The 15,285-nt window shown below is 44.0% G+C and overlaps 1 protein-coding gene across 1 annotated transcript in view; it reads right to left on the bottom strand.

Annotated features, from left to right (window-relative positions):
* Positions 1-145: 145 nt before the first annotated feature.
* Positions 146-15,285, bottom strand: part of vwa1 (von Willebrand factor A domain containing 1) — a 52,038-nt gene continuing 36,898 nt past the window's right edge. The window contains exons 3-6 of the mRNA XM_059952000.1: positions 11,885-12,157; positions 7,585-7,866; positions 4,620-4,895; positions 146-3,798 (exon numbers count right to left, since the gene is read on the bottom strand). Coding sequence (XP_059807983.1) covers positions 3,725-3,798; positions 4,620-4,895; positions 7,585-7,866; positions 11,885-12,157 — 905 coding nt within the window. The 3' untranslated portion in view covers positions 146-3,724. The remainder of the gene's footprint in view (positions 3,799-4,619; positions 4,896-7,584; positions 7,867-11,884; positions 12,158-15,285) is intronic.

Consider the following 15,285-nt stretch of genomic DNA (forward strand, 5'->3'; position numbering starts at 1 on the left):
AAATCCCGGGCAAATATTACAACAATATTGAATGTTAGAAAATGGTTTATTAGATGGAATTGAAGTAGATATTACTGTGGCAGAACTAACCATTGATTCTATGGATGGGTGCCATGCCAGCATTACTAATTCAAGATTAACTGTATGATAAAATTTTGCTCCAGCATTTCATCTGTCAATATATTATGTACAGCATCTAAATAATAATTTTGTATGCAGTGAACTTCATGATGACCAGTGATGGATGGCCGTGCATGATATTTCAACACAATAGCAGCTTGAATTAATAGCCAAAACCTTTATCATTAATTGCTGAATATTTAATATGGGGTTTTGAAGATATGAACGGAGGCAGTAGCTGCTGTGCAGGGCGAACTTTAACTCAACAACTTCAAAGCCACATGTTTTTCTGCAGGTAGAATCATGAAAGGAAGTCATTCAGCTCAGGGCCTAACACATCCCATTATTGGCTGCCGATATCACACAAATAATTATTTCAGTTCAAAACAAGCTGAAGTATTCTATTGGATTCACTGAAACCTTCGAGATAGTTTAAAGTAGATTCATACTTAGGCATTAAAGTGAAGCAGTAAACCACACTTAATGATACAACATATTCAGCATTCTTGTACATAAAAATGGAAGGTATTGTTCTTTCTACTCAAATGATTTTCTTAATGATTCGCGTAATCGGTATTTTGGCTACCATGTACTAACACGTTAAAGGTGAATTTAGAAGACCATAAATGTACTGCAAGTGATGCATAACAGCTGATTGCAATCTACCATGCACGCAGAACAGCAATCCACAAAAAAAATCACAAAACTTTTGGTCAAATCAGAATTATAAGCATTTCACAGCAAACAGCATAATGCTGGGCAATTTAACAGGAATATTTATTTTGCTTGTATCAGTTTTCCAAAGATTGTGGCTTAGCTTTGATTCGGCTATTGTATAAGAGAGTCCCTCCATTGGTCAGGGTCAACCGTGGATGTGATGCCCCAGCTGTCTACGTCATGAGCAGTATGATACGGAGAGCATGCTCTCCCTCTCCAAGGGAACAGCAGAGACCGATACAGTTTGGCACCAGCAGCGTCACAGGAATTGCCAGTCAGCATTGAACTCAACGTAAGACTGCCGGAGGGACTCCAGCTCCGGATTTTTCCTTTGGGGTTTACTCTGAAAGCCAGCCCGGTGAGTGGATATAGCCGCAAGGCAGCAGAGGTTTGAGATCAGGATTCCCATTCTCCTAGATGAGCTGCCAACCACGGCTGATGAGCCCCGTCTGTCTGAAGCGACTCGTGTTAAGGCATCAGTAACCCACGTTTGCCCCTTCTCCTGTCAATAAAAATGGTTCTGCCAGGCTTCGTACCCAAACCACATGTGAAGGCCAGCAGCTGGAGTTGGTTGTCAGAGGCTATTTGAGGCACATGCATTGGGAGCATTTGATAAGTAGTGGGAGCTTGTCCCCATTACCACCCCCAGCCATAACAACCTATTATAGACCTATAACAAAAACTGATTTTGAAAGGGATCCATTTGGTTAAAATGTATTATGCAAATAATGGGCCAATATTATTTAATGAGTAAACTCCTAGTTTATAAATTACTCCTGATTATAGAGGAAGGAAGGATATATATGAATGGTTAAGTATTGATAAGATATTCTTTAGAGAAATGGAATGTTAAAACAGTTTTTGCCAAATGGTTATGTCCTGTGTGAAGTGTTCTGAAGATCAAATATATTGAGAAAACCCGAAAATCTGAGATGCAGAGGGACTTGGGAGTCCTTGTGCAGAACACCCTGAAGGTTAACTTGCAGGTGGTGAGGAAGGCAAATGCCATGTTAGCATTCATTTCAAGACGTCTAGAATATAAGAGCAGGGATGTGATGCTGAGGTTTTATAAGGCACTGGTGAGGCTTCACCTTGAGTATTGTGAACAGTTTTGGGCCCCTCATCTTAGAGAAGATGTGCTGGCTTTGGCAAGGGTCCAAAGGAGGTTCACAAGGATGATTCCAGGCATGAAAGGATTATCATATGAGGAACGTTTGATGGCTCTGGGTCTGTACTTGCTGGAATTCAGAAGGATGAGGGGGGAATCTCATTGAAACCTTTTGAATGTTGAAAGGCCTAGACAGAGTAGATGTGGAAAGGGTTTCCCATGGTAGGAGAGTCTAGGACAACAGGGCACAGCCTCAGGATAGAGGGGCACCCTTTCAAAATAGAGATGTGAAGAAGTTTATTTAGTCAAAGGGTGGTGAATTTGTGGAATTTGTTGCCACAGGCAGCTGTGGAGGCCAGGTTGTTGGGTGTACTAAAGGCAGAGCTTGATAGGTTCTTGATTGGACATGTCATCAAAGGTTACGGGAAGAAGGCCGGGAACTGGGGTTGAGAAGGAGCCATGATTGAATGGCAGAGCAGACTCGATGGGCCAGGTGGCCTAATCCTGCTCCTATATCTTATGGTTTTAATATTCACAATGCATGAGATTTACTCTTCTTGCTTGTCCCTATAACTAATGCTGTTCAGGAAAGTAACAACAGCACCTACATCAACATCCCATTCCTTATCGTCCTTGATTCATCTAGACTATTGAGAAACTTAAGGTCATTTAAAAAAAAAGAAAACATAGTTTTCAAAATACACACCAACTGCCGCCTAACTGACCGTGGAATCAATTCCTTCGTGTTTCATTTACATTCACATTTAATTTAACGTGTGAGCTACTCGCATTTATTTGTACATAGAAGCCAAACATTTAAACTGTTACATTTACATGGTGTTCAATGAGAATTGGGCTTTCGTTAAATAAACTAGTGACGAGAAGCACCACATGCTAGCATTTCCTAGCTCATAAACTATGGACAAATCTAACAAAATTAGCTTTTTCTTTCAGAGTATTTAGACTCATATTGATAGGCTACAATATTTAATTATTATTTTTGTTTCAGAAGGTTTTGTCATCTCTTTGATACTAATGTACACATAGATGTACAGCCACACTAATTGACTGTCACTGGGACAGCAACCAAGAGGATCCCAGATAGATATTCCATCTTCTTGAGGGTCATGATATCACCTGCAGCTCCCCACACTCATCCAGCTGGGGATTATGCCTGTTCAATAACACTTAGTATTTCATGAGATGTCTTTTTTCATTAAAAAAATTCTAAAATAAAGGAAGTTATAAGAAAAGGTATATTGAATTTCCATGGGCATAAAATGCCTCTTGGGTATCTTCTCAGAAAGCAGCCTTTCAAAGATAGAGCTATTTTTTCAGTGTTAGCATTTGCACTCGAAATAATCTCATTATAACTCTGTTGTCAAAAATGAAACACAGAAGCTGTTTTTTGAGCCAGATATTGGCTCGTCAATTTGAAGGAAGAGCATAGCATCTTGGCATTATCTCAACTGCATGGATCTTGGCTCTGTTCAAAAGGAATGTGGGAAAAAAAAGCAGAGAGCTATTAAGGCATCTCCGGGAAAGGAATTCTCACAAACTCTCTACATTAAGTACTCTTCACACTTAATGAGGATTCTGCTTTGTCAAGAGCCTGGAATCACAGTTCAGGAATTTACACCATGTCAACTGTTTGTCAATGAACTCTACAAGCAAACTGCATTGAGATCTTTTAGAAATGTTGGCTTATAGTTGATGTTCTTGTTTTTTGTCGTAAATCCTCCTGTTGTTTCTCAGCTTTCCATTATCCTTGGGAAACGTTTATCTCTTCTGCCAGCACTGGTGCTTCTGGGTACAGAATGATTTGGTAGACTGTTTCTCAGGCGATAAAATATCTGAGAAAGGAAAGGAGTCAAGAGTTAGGAGAATGTGTTAGGACTTTAGCTCTTAATGTAAAAAAACAAACAAAAGCTGTTCAGATGGAAATTTCTGCGATGAAGCAGACACCTCCATATTGAGGCACATTTGTGAATGTTATCATAACGGTGACAGTGTGGCTGGGAGTAGATTTGAAATGTAACATGCCAGTACAGACTTCTCTAGTCGGGATGTCTACAGGCAGACTGCTGCTGTACTCAAGGTAAAGGTCAGGTATGTGGGGGAGACGATTGAGCATTGCTGTTAGGAGCTGCACTGCATTCTCTAGATGCATCAGGTCTACAATTAGTTCAAAGTATTGTGAAGTAGAATTACACTGTTGAAGTAGTCGACTCCAAGTTGCTCTTGGAAGTTACTGACGCACATTTCAAGTTGCACAATGAAAGTGCTGGCAGGGCACATAGCTCCAGTGAACCTGGTTTAATCCTGACTACCAGTATCGTCTATGAGGAGACCGAACACGCTTCCTGTGACAATCTAGGTTTCTTCCAAGTGCTCCTGTTTCCTTCCACGGTTCGAAAATATTTGGGTTGGGAACTGTAACTTGGCTCTAGTGAGTAAATAAGTGGTGGAGTCTTTCGTGTCTGGGAATGGGTTGGTGACGCAGATGTCAGGAGAATGAATTGGGTTAGGGTAGGATTAGTGTAAAAGTAGGCGCTGAATGGTTACCATGGAGACAGTGGGCTGACAGGCCTGTTTACATGCAGGATCCTCCTGTGCCTCTAGAGCCATTGTATCGCATCAGGCTTTGCAACTCCTACTTTGCTCAGTTACATACCTTGTTGCTGAGGCGTGCGTATCGTCCCGCACGAGGCTCTCCCCACACCATTTCTGTACACCGCCCTCACACAGATCCGGTTCTCTGTCCCCGGAATGAGATCTGTTAATAGCACTCCCCGAGCTTGTGGTGGGACAGTCCGTACGGATGGGCTTCTGCGATGGCGGATACACCGTACCCTGTAGTGCAGCACTTTGCCCTGAGCAGGGTCCCACAGAGCGGCCACACCGGTGGAGCTGATATTAATAAGTTTCAGTTTGCTGCCTTCAGAACTCACTGTTCAGAGCAAAAAGAGAGATCAAAAATAATCTGGCATTGGGAATAACACCTAAAATTAGTAGTGCATAACATAATTCTGGTGCTTTTCTGCCAGTCGTCTGTTCTTCTATATGTTAAATGAACTAGATGTTGATAGTGATAAGGGACTGACTAGGTTACACTAGAGGTCACCTCATTCTGGGTCCCCTCCTCCTTCCCTTTCTCCTATGGTCCGCTCTCCTCTCTGTCGGATTCCTTCCTCTCTAGCACTTGACCTTTCCCACCCACCTGGCTCCACCTATCACCTTCCAGCTAGCCTCCTTCCCCTCCCCCCCCACCTTCTTATTCCGTTCTCTTCCCAGTCGACTGCTCATTCACTTCCATAGGTGCTGCCTGGCCTGCTGATCCTCTCCAACATCTTGTGTGTGTTGCTTTGGATTCCCAGCACCTGCAGAATCAGTCGATGTTTGCAGTATAGATTGCTTTGTTGTGGGGCTAATGTCAGGATCTCATTGCACAAATTCAGTACCTCTTTCTGGAGTTCTTATCGAATTCCAACATGGAGCACTTTCTAACACCATATTATTTCTCTCACTAGGGAAGTAATGATTCATCTCAAAATAGCTTATCCCCACCACCACCTAGTAGGGGAGATTCAAACAAGAGGACATGAGTTGAGAGTTAGGGGGCAAAAGTTTAGGGGTAACACGAGGGGGAAGTTCTTTACTCAGAGAGTGGTACCTGTGTGGAATGAGCTTCCAGTAGAAGTGGTAGAGGAAGGTTTGATATTGTCATTTAAAAAAAAATTGGATAGGTATATGGACAGGAAAGAAATGGAAGGTTATGGGCTGAGTGCAGGTCAGTGGGACTAGGTGAGAGTAAGCATTCGGCATGGACTAGAAGGGCCGAGATGGCCTGTTCCCATGCTGTAATTGTTGTATGGTTATATCTCTGTTCTGCCAACTACCATAAAATAGGTCCTTTGTCTGCATTGCATTCCTCTCTTCTGACTTCCATCAGCTTCTCTCGGCTTAGACACACAGTTAGTGGCTATTGTCAGCCATGATCTGGTCAACAAGGAACACTCTGAGTTGCCTGGAATCGTGAACAATATCAGGGAAAATATAAAGTTATGTCCTTGCTGACATAGAGAAACACTCCACTTTCAGATGGAAGGAGAGTGTTGACTGAAAGGAAGGGTGGAGAAATTTAAATGGGAGAGCACCCTTTTTCGTGACTTTCTATATGTGTAACACAACTTAAACCTAGATGAGCTAGCCGGCCGGCAGCGTACTGGCATCAGCACCGGACTACGAGGCCAGTGGTGTTGAGTTCGAATCCAGCTGGCTCCTTGCACGCTTTCCATCTGTGTTGGGTTGAGCGTCGAGCTAGCAACTTGGCCTTGTAATGAAACCGTCAGATGCTATGGGAACGGCAAAAATGCTGTTCAAGGCGCACAAAGGAACAACAACAAATGGAGATGAAACACCACAATGCATGAATTGCGTGTGGCAAATGACATACAGCTCTTCGGACTCCAAGACAAGATGTTTACTATGCAACACACTCAGAATGCTGGAGGAACTCAGCAGGCCAGGCAGCACCTATGGAAAAGAGTCAACAGTTAAAGTTTTGGGCCAAGACCCTTCATCAGGACTCACTATATTCAGGATGCTTGTTATACTCTTCCTCAGGAACTCCATCTTCCTTTAAATGTCCATTATCAAACTGCAATACATCTATTGAAATATTTCTGGAACCTCTCTTGATGTTGCTTCACACTGCCTAATACACACTCTAATTTCATAATTTTACATGCTGTGGAATCTATATTTTGGACACTCAATCACATTCTCATTTTTCCTGCAGTATTTCATCACTATTAGATCAGTGGGGTTACTAATGCTTTTTAGTGTTTCACTTATTTACTGCCTGTTACGCCACTGGCATTTAAGGTAGCAATGAAGCCCCTCCAATCCTGTCTGTCTAGAAAGATTCTTCATTGCTGTTACCGTAATGATTGTTTTTTGACCAGTCAGGGTTGTTGGCCCTGAGCTAATCCCCTGAACCTGAAGGACCGGTGGACCACTCCTAGTCTGGCCTCTACCCTTTGACCTGTTTGGCATGGGTGACCCTACCAAAAGCCAAACCGCAAAGCCCTGACTCTAACCAACATAGCTCTCTGGGTCACTGAGGCATGCAAGCCTCCAAACTCTATGCCAAGATTGTGGTAATCTTGGAGGTTGTTAGCATTGAATGCAGAGATCTTCAGTAAGAATCAGTCTGATGCTGCGTTTTGAACTTGTGATATTGAATGTCTAAAGATCAAAGTAAATTTTATTATCAAAGTACCTGTCACCAAATACAACCTGGAGATTTATTCTCTTATGGGTATACTCAACAAAACTACAGAACAGTAACCTTAACAGGATCGATGAAAGAGCACCCATCTAGGGTGTTCAAACAATTGTGCAAATGCAAATATAAATATATAGCAATAAGTAACGAGAACATGAGAGGAAGAGTCCTTGAAAGTGACTCAATTGTTCGTGCGATGAAGATTATTTTGTAGGTTAGTGTATGTCAACAAGGGAAACTTTGTGCTTGGCTGGCGTTTGTTGAAGTGGCATCATATCAGACCATTTTCCACTGGATGAAGTGAAAAGCTTATTAAACGTTTTGTGAGTGCTAATTTGGAGCTTATTACCGTCTTGAGTGCAAGCTTTCACTGATAACGCTTCGGTTCTGCCGGATTGGTAGATCGCTGACACGGTCACCAAGTAGGTGGTGTTGGGTTCCAAGTTGTTCACAATGGTGATGTTCTGGTCACCACTGATGCTGAGTAAATTGGTTCTGCCCCCTGGCAGGACCCCATACAGAACCTCGTACGAGGCAACGCTGTGCGGAGTTGGGGCCCAACTGACTTGAAAACTTCTTGGCTGTGAGTCTGAAATTACAACAACCTGTGGACTCAGCTCCTCTGGAGTCTCTGAAAGCAAAACAATGAGATAATTTGGTTCAATCCAATTGCTGCAAACATTCTCGTCAAGTTGCACGAGAATAATATGAATGTCACATTAATAATGTTCCAATATCATTAACTTTCTAAATTTATATTATAAATATCTTTAGTGTCTCTATGTATCAGGACACACTGCAGTAAATAAGTCATCCATTCCTGAAGGTGTACACCATGGACGCACAGTCTCAAGGAATGTATGACCATGGAAACACACGCCTTAGAAACCGTATACCTCAACACAGGCCCTTTGACTTAGCTTGACCATGCAAACCAATACGCCTATCTAAGCTAGTCCCATATCCCTCTAAAATGTATCTATCCATGTATCTGTCGAAATGACTTTCAAATATTGTACCATTCTCTGCTGCTTCCTTGTATAGTTCATTCCATACACCCACACTCTCTGCTTGCCCCTCCTTTCTCACCTTAAACCACTGTCCTGTAGTTTTAGATCCCTTTACACTGGGGAAAAGACTGTGACTATTTACCCTGGTGATTTTATAAGTCTCCGTAAAGTCATCCTTCTCACCTTGTCACTCCAGGGAAAACAGTCCACCCTATCCAATCTCCTTATAACTCCAACCCTCCAGACCAGGCAACGTTGTTGGAATTCTCGCCGCTGCCTGTTAAGAGTTTGTATGTTCTCCCCATGACCGCGTGGGTTTCCTCCGGGTGCTCAGGGTTCCTCCCACAGTCCATAAATGTACCATTAGTTAGGTTAATTGGTCATTGTAAATTGTCCCGTGATTAAACTGGGATTAAATCGGGGGATTGCTGGGCAACACGAAGGGCAGGAAGGGCCTATTCCACGGTGTATCCCAATAAATGAATAAAATCTTTTATTCATCCTCTCTAACTTCATCACACCTTTCCCGTAGTGGATCTTCTTTCCTGAAACTGGGGCTCTGACTTGAACATTGGACTTCAGTTTTAAGTTCTTGATAACATACTTCCTGATCAATTGGATTGCTGTCAGTTGAATCCGGCAGCTTGCCCAGCAGATAACTGTGTAACTGACCGTTACACCGGAAGGTGACAGACCCTGATCTGTGCTCTGCTGCTGGGCTAATCACCAGTGTAAGTCATTGACTAAGCAGGCCCTGGTCAGACCTGTTGCTCTTTGGATTCCCGAAGTGTCTTGCGATAAGCACATGTCCTCTTTGTAACAAAAACTTTGCAAATGTATGTGGCAATATCAAGTGTGCATTGCAACCGTATGCCCAGAGTAGTTAGGCATGTGCTTTAAACCCACAGAAATGATGTTTCTTGCAACGTCAAGATATCCTGAACTGCTTAGCAACTAATGATGATCTTTTGAACAGCAGTCAATATCTTAATGTGTCAAACACTGCTGAGTATTTGGACAAAGCAACTCCCTCACCTAACAAAATGATAACAAGCAGGTAATTGGCTTCTGTGCCATTGATTGAGGGATAAATATTAGCCAACATATCACGGTTCACAAAAAATAGTGCTAAGGATTGTTTTATGTTAACCTGAGAGTAGAGAGAGCTCTGATTTAATGTTTCATCCGAAACACAAGCAACTTAGAAATCTAATCACACAGTGCAGGATCCCAAACGCTCAGCAACACCATTATGTGCCGTGTTGTACAACGCGGGCAAGCGTGAGCATGATTGTTCTCGGCAAATCTTTCTACAGAAAGTGGCTTGTCTTTGCCTTCTTCTGGGCCGTGTCTTTACAAGACGGATGACCCACCCAGTCATGATCAATATACTCCTCAGAGAATGTCTGCCTGGCGTCAGTGACCAGATAGTCAGGACTGGCGACGTGCACCAGCTGCTCATATGACCATCCATCGCCTGCTCCCATGGCTTCACGTGATCCGACTGGGGGGCTGTGCAGGTGTTACACCTTGCCCAAGGGTGACCTGAAGGGTAGTGGCTGGAAAGAGTGCCTTGGTAGAGACATATTTCCACCCCACCATTCATATTAAACACTACAGAATTTAATTATGGAATACAATCGGTTGCTAGGCATGACTGAAACTTGCTCATTCACATCAAAACTTTGGATTGTGCACTTGTGTGGATATGCTGTCCACCTGCAGTGCATGCTTGAGCACTCTGCAAAGGGGCCTGGCCATGATTTTAAACCGCATATGTGGTGCATATGACTCCTGACAGTATTTTCAACTTGTGAGTCACTACATAAACCCTAATGGACAAATACACTCATCACTAGAGTTCGAAAGCCAACTGTGATGCGGGGAGGAAATCTCGTCGCTGACTGGCTGCGTGGCCAACTTCGAGCCTTGTGGTCTGGAATCTTGCCCGCGTCGGCTCAGGGGTAGTTTCCGAAATGGCGTCCAGTCAGCTGATTGGAAAGTATCATGAAGGCCAAGCATTCAGAGGACACACCACAATTAACAGCGCACTGACCGTGTCTCCTCGCATGGTCATGAAATGTTTGCAAGTAAATTGGCAAGATCGGAGAACAACCCAACCCAACCATCTATACACTTTACAAATTATTTCCGGTCAGTAATACCTTTGACTTTATGCAAGCTAATTGTATCATTTAAACAAAGAAACATGAGTGATTGTTTCTATTTCCAGGATGATGGGACTCATGTTGGGACTTAGAAAAGATGTGTGAACACTGGAGAGGGTTCAAAGAAGGTTCACAATAACGATTCCAGCATTGAACAGATTGTCATATGGAGAACGTTTGATGGCTCTGAGCCTGTATTCACTAGAATTTGGAAAAAATGAGGGGTGACCTAACTGAAACCTATCAAATGTTGAAAGGCCTTGATAGAGTGGATGTGCAGAGGATGCTTCCTATGATGATGGGAGAGTCTAGGATCTGTGGACACAGCCTCATAATACAGGGCATCCTTTTAGAACGGAGATGAGGAGGGATCTCTTTAGCCAGAGAGTGGTAACTGTGCAATTCATTGCCACAGGCAGCTGTGGAGATTAATTCTTTACGTATATTTAAGGCAGAGGTTGATAAACTCTTGATTGGTCAGGGTATGAGGGGATACAGGGAGAAGGCAGGAGATTGGGGCTGAGAGAAAAATTGGATCAGCCATGATGAAATGGTGGAGCAGACTCGATGCGCCAAATGGCCCTCCTTTGTCTTATGGTCTTATGTTTGGAACCTTGGGAACACAGTGCGTAACACATCTCTCCCTATTGCAGGAAGGGCACCGAGGATTTACAAGGATGAAACGTGAGGTTCCAGGTATGTGAAAAGGCCGCCACAGGGCTGAACGCTTCCTCCAGAAACAGAAGGCGTGAGGATCGTTAAAATAACGATTGGCGTACAAATATGAAGAGGTTGCATATTTTAAAGAGATTTCAATAACTGGTGCAATGAGTCTCAGGTGAAGAATTACAGCCTGATTCATATTTTAAAGAGAAGGCGAATGGAGACTAACAACGCCAATACTTCTAATGTGAAGCTCATGGGCCACAGGAAGGACTTGGCACTGACTGAGCAGGACGTAGAGAGGAAGGGAAGAACACAAGATACGGACACAGATCTGCTGGGACATTCCTGCGCTCTGCACCTCAGTATTTGATCTCGACTGTGAAAATTCTCCCTCTTTCCGGGCCGATACGAAGTGAATTGAGCTGCCTTTGCCCATGATGGCTCTCGGGGCGAACGGAGAGAGCTGGGCCAAAGCGGAAGTCCGGTGGCTGGGCTGGACACGGTCTGCTTGTCTCCCACCAGTGTTACAGTCGTGTATCTGTCCAAAACCCATTTGGCACACTCATTCCTCACAACGTAATGAGAGCTGGATAGGCCTAAAGTGGACACAGATAACGAGTCAGAACCACATTTTGGCTTGGACAGTTTTGGTTTCCAGGACTAAGGTAATATCTCCCCTGCCTCAGCTAACAGGCTGGTGGCATTCTGTCTTAGAGCTTATGTTATGTGCCAGCACTGCCACGTTCCTGTAAACCGTCTCATCAATCTCAGGTAATTCATGTTACCGACATCAGTCAGAACTCACCTTCCAGCGTAGTTACCACTGTCTCAAGGAACTTATTATAGTTGTCATTTATAGGAGTAAGTTTCACTTCATAGGTGGTCTTTGGGAGCAGCTGTCTCAAAACAACACTTGTTTCTTCTCTAGTTACAGTCTTCCATGACTTCTGGGGATCCATGAGTGGACTGTATTCAATCAAATAATAGTCTGCGCTGTCACTAAGCAACCTGGGCCACGACAAGCGGAAGCTGGTTGCTGTGATGTCCATTGCTCTTAGCTTCTTAACCTGGATAATGTCTGCAGGGGGAAAATAAGAGAGAAGAAACAGTGAAATTTCTAGATAGGCGAGTGTTTCTATGTGTGTGTGTACAGCAGAGAAGGACGTCCATCGTGTGTATCCCGTATGCACAGCCACGCGTGTGTGAGGAGGTGTTTGTGCAGGAGCATTTGTGTTTTGCATATGTTCACTGAATCACGAGGTAATGATGCAGCTCTATAAAACTCTGGTTAGGCCACACTTGGAGTACTGTGTCCAGTTCTGGTCGCCTCACTATAGGAAGGATGTGGAAGCATTGGAAAGGGTACAGAGGAGATTTACCAGGATGCTGCCTGGTTTAGGGAGTATGGATCATGATCAGAGATTAAGGGAGCTAGGGCTTTACTCTCTGAAGAGGAGGAGGATGAGAGGAGACAGATAGAGGTGTACAAGATATTAAGAGGAATAGATAGAGTGGACAGCCAGTGCCTCTTCCCCAGGGCACCACTGCTCAGTACAAGAGGACATGGCTTTAAGGTAAGGGGAGGGAAGTTCATGGGGGATATTAGAGGAAGGTTTTTTACTCAAAGAGTCGTTGGTGCGTGGAATGCACTGCCTGAGTCAATGGTGGAGGCAGATACACTAGTGAAGTTTAAGAGACTACTAGACAGGTATATGGAGGAATTTAAGGTTGGGGGGTATATGGGAGGCAGGGTTTAAGGGTTGGCACAACATTGTGGGCTGAAGGGCCTGTACTATGCTGTATTGTTCTATGTTCTAATATCATACATGAAGTGTATATGTGTGTGTGTATGTACTGTGTGTGTATGCATGTGAATTTGTGTGTGTGTACTGTGTTATGTTTGTGATGCACTGATGAACTCAGGTGCAGCGAATGGAATATCCCTGTGGCTCGCCATAGACAGCATTGGGCTTCTTGGGTTTTTGGGCCCCTGTATTTACTAATCATTATCTTAACCAGAGTTATTAAGCCCTTGCATTTTCGGTGTGAACCTGTCAAGTTAATTGTGGCTGGCACCTGTGGTGAACTATGTGCCTGTCTGGACACGCCCACTTCTGACTGCTCCTGTGGCTCCTCCCACAGGCCCTGTATAAAGGCGATTCAAGTCTAATCCTCTGCCTCATTCTCCAGGATGTAATATGATGGTCACTCACTGCTGGTTCCTGCTTCAGTCAATAAAAGCCGATATCTCACCTTACGTCTCAGTGTGAGTTATTGATGGTGCATCAGCACCTGTTTCCCATGGTCCATAATTATTTAAGAAGGACTCTCAGTCGATGCCTAATGGGAGTCATTGTGTTGGAGAGGATAAGTTCTCGTGGTGGTGCTCCTCCGAAGTTTAACCTCTAGTTTCCTACCATTCCTCTGCACCTGGGTCCGGTCCTTCGGGAGCACATTACAACATGACAGGTGTACAACGTGCGCATAACGTAATTTGTGATGCACGATCATGTATGCAATGCCTGTGAGACGTTTAATGTGAACTTAATAGGTGTGTCGATAGCATAAGTCTGCATCGTGCAAAATACGAATGTGTGTGTGTTGCTTCTACTGTACATTCCTGCCGAAGGGTCTCGGACGGAAACTCCTTTCCATAGACGCTGCCTGGCCTGCTGAGTTCCTCCAGCAGCTTGTGTGTGTGGTACTGTACATAGTTCTGTGTCTCGGTGGGTTGTGGGTAAGAAGAAAGGGATAAGGTATTTAGAGTTAATGAAGACTGACTGGAAAAGTTGCTGATTACTCACGCAACCAGGCCTGAAACAGGAGCTCAAACGTCACGTTAGTGACTGTCACACAGATGAGACTGGAACCTGTGAGATTTGCCCATGCAGTTCATGCATGTTCAAACTGAGTACCACCGTCTTCAAATCCGGAGGAAGTGGTGGCGGGACTCGGGAGTAGCAGTGAGGAACGATGGACAGGGGCAACAGAAGGTGCAGGAGTTCAAAATTATTGCACAGTATCAATGTTCATCGTGGAGTATATAATCTTTGAGAGCATTGCTTCAGTCATCACCATTGTGCTTTTAAACATTCACCTAAAGTCTTCAGCAATCAGAAGGCGATCAGCAAACCACTGTTTTGTGACTGAACGGCAGGCACTCGACCGTTCCTCGGCAACCGCGCCACAGAAGTAATGCGGCAAAACGCACAGTCCAAGCAGTGAGAATAATAAGCATCTGCAAACTGGGAAACAGTTTCTTCCCTCAGGCCGTTAAACTGCTGAACTCCCTGCCGTCTCGCATTCAAAGATGTGAGAACAAAGATACAGAACAGTTAATCTGTTCTGTACCGGACAATATTTAATTACTGCACTTTAGTTTGCTTTTTATGTGTAATCCATCTGTAGGGTTCATCCTACGCTGCCTTACACCCTGGTTTGGAGAAACGTCATCTCATTCGACGCACATGTATATAGTTAAATGACAATAAACTTGACTTCATGTGGAGAAAAGGAGGATGTTTTCTTATGAAGAATTGCAGAAATCATGCATGCCATCTGAGGCGCTCACAACGCCCACCTTCCTGTCAGCTTGAACCTGTTTGGCCATTCACCTCTGACCTCTCTCATTAACAAACCATTTGAGCCCCCAGGACTGCCACCCACTGGGTTTTTTTTTGTTTGTTTGGTTGTTTTTTTTGCACAATTCTCTGTAAACTCGTGCGTGAAATCCCAGGAGAGCAGCAGTTTCTGAGATAAGCTACCCCGCCTGGCACCAACGATCACTCCCCAGTCAAAGTCCCTTATATCACATTTCTCCCCCAGTCTGGTGTTTGGCCTGAATAACAGCCCATGTTTTTATACATTGAGTTGCCGCCGCATGATTGACTGATTAGCCGTCTGTGTTAACGTGCGGATAAAGTGGCCACAGCACGAGCGTTGAAGTGCCGGTTCGAATGCAGACCCACTTTCTCTTCAGTCCTTCCACGGTTGATGTGGCTGCACAGATCTGATTTTGTGCACGCTGTGTGAGCTGAGAGCATAAATATTCATTCCTGGCCACACCTGCAGTAGATATGGGTAAAGGCCTCCCCACCATTGAGCACATCTACACAGAACACTGTCACATGACAGCAGCATCCATCATGAAGGACCCCACAATTCACTCATTCTCTTTTCTCGCTGCTGCCATCAGGAAGAAAGTAC

This window comes from Hypanus sabinus, chromosome 27, assembly GCF_030144855.1.
Source record: "Hypanus sabinus isolate sHypSab1 chromosome 27, sHypSab1.hap1, whole genome shotgun sequence".
NCBI classification, from domain to species: domain Eukaryota; kingdom Metazoa; phylum Chordata; class Chondrichthyes; order Myliobatiformes; family Dasyatidae; genus Hypanus; species Hypanus sabinus.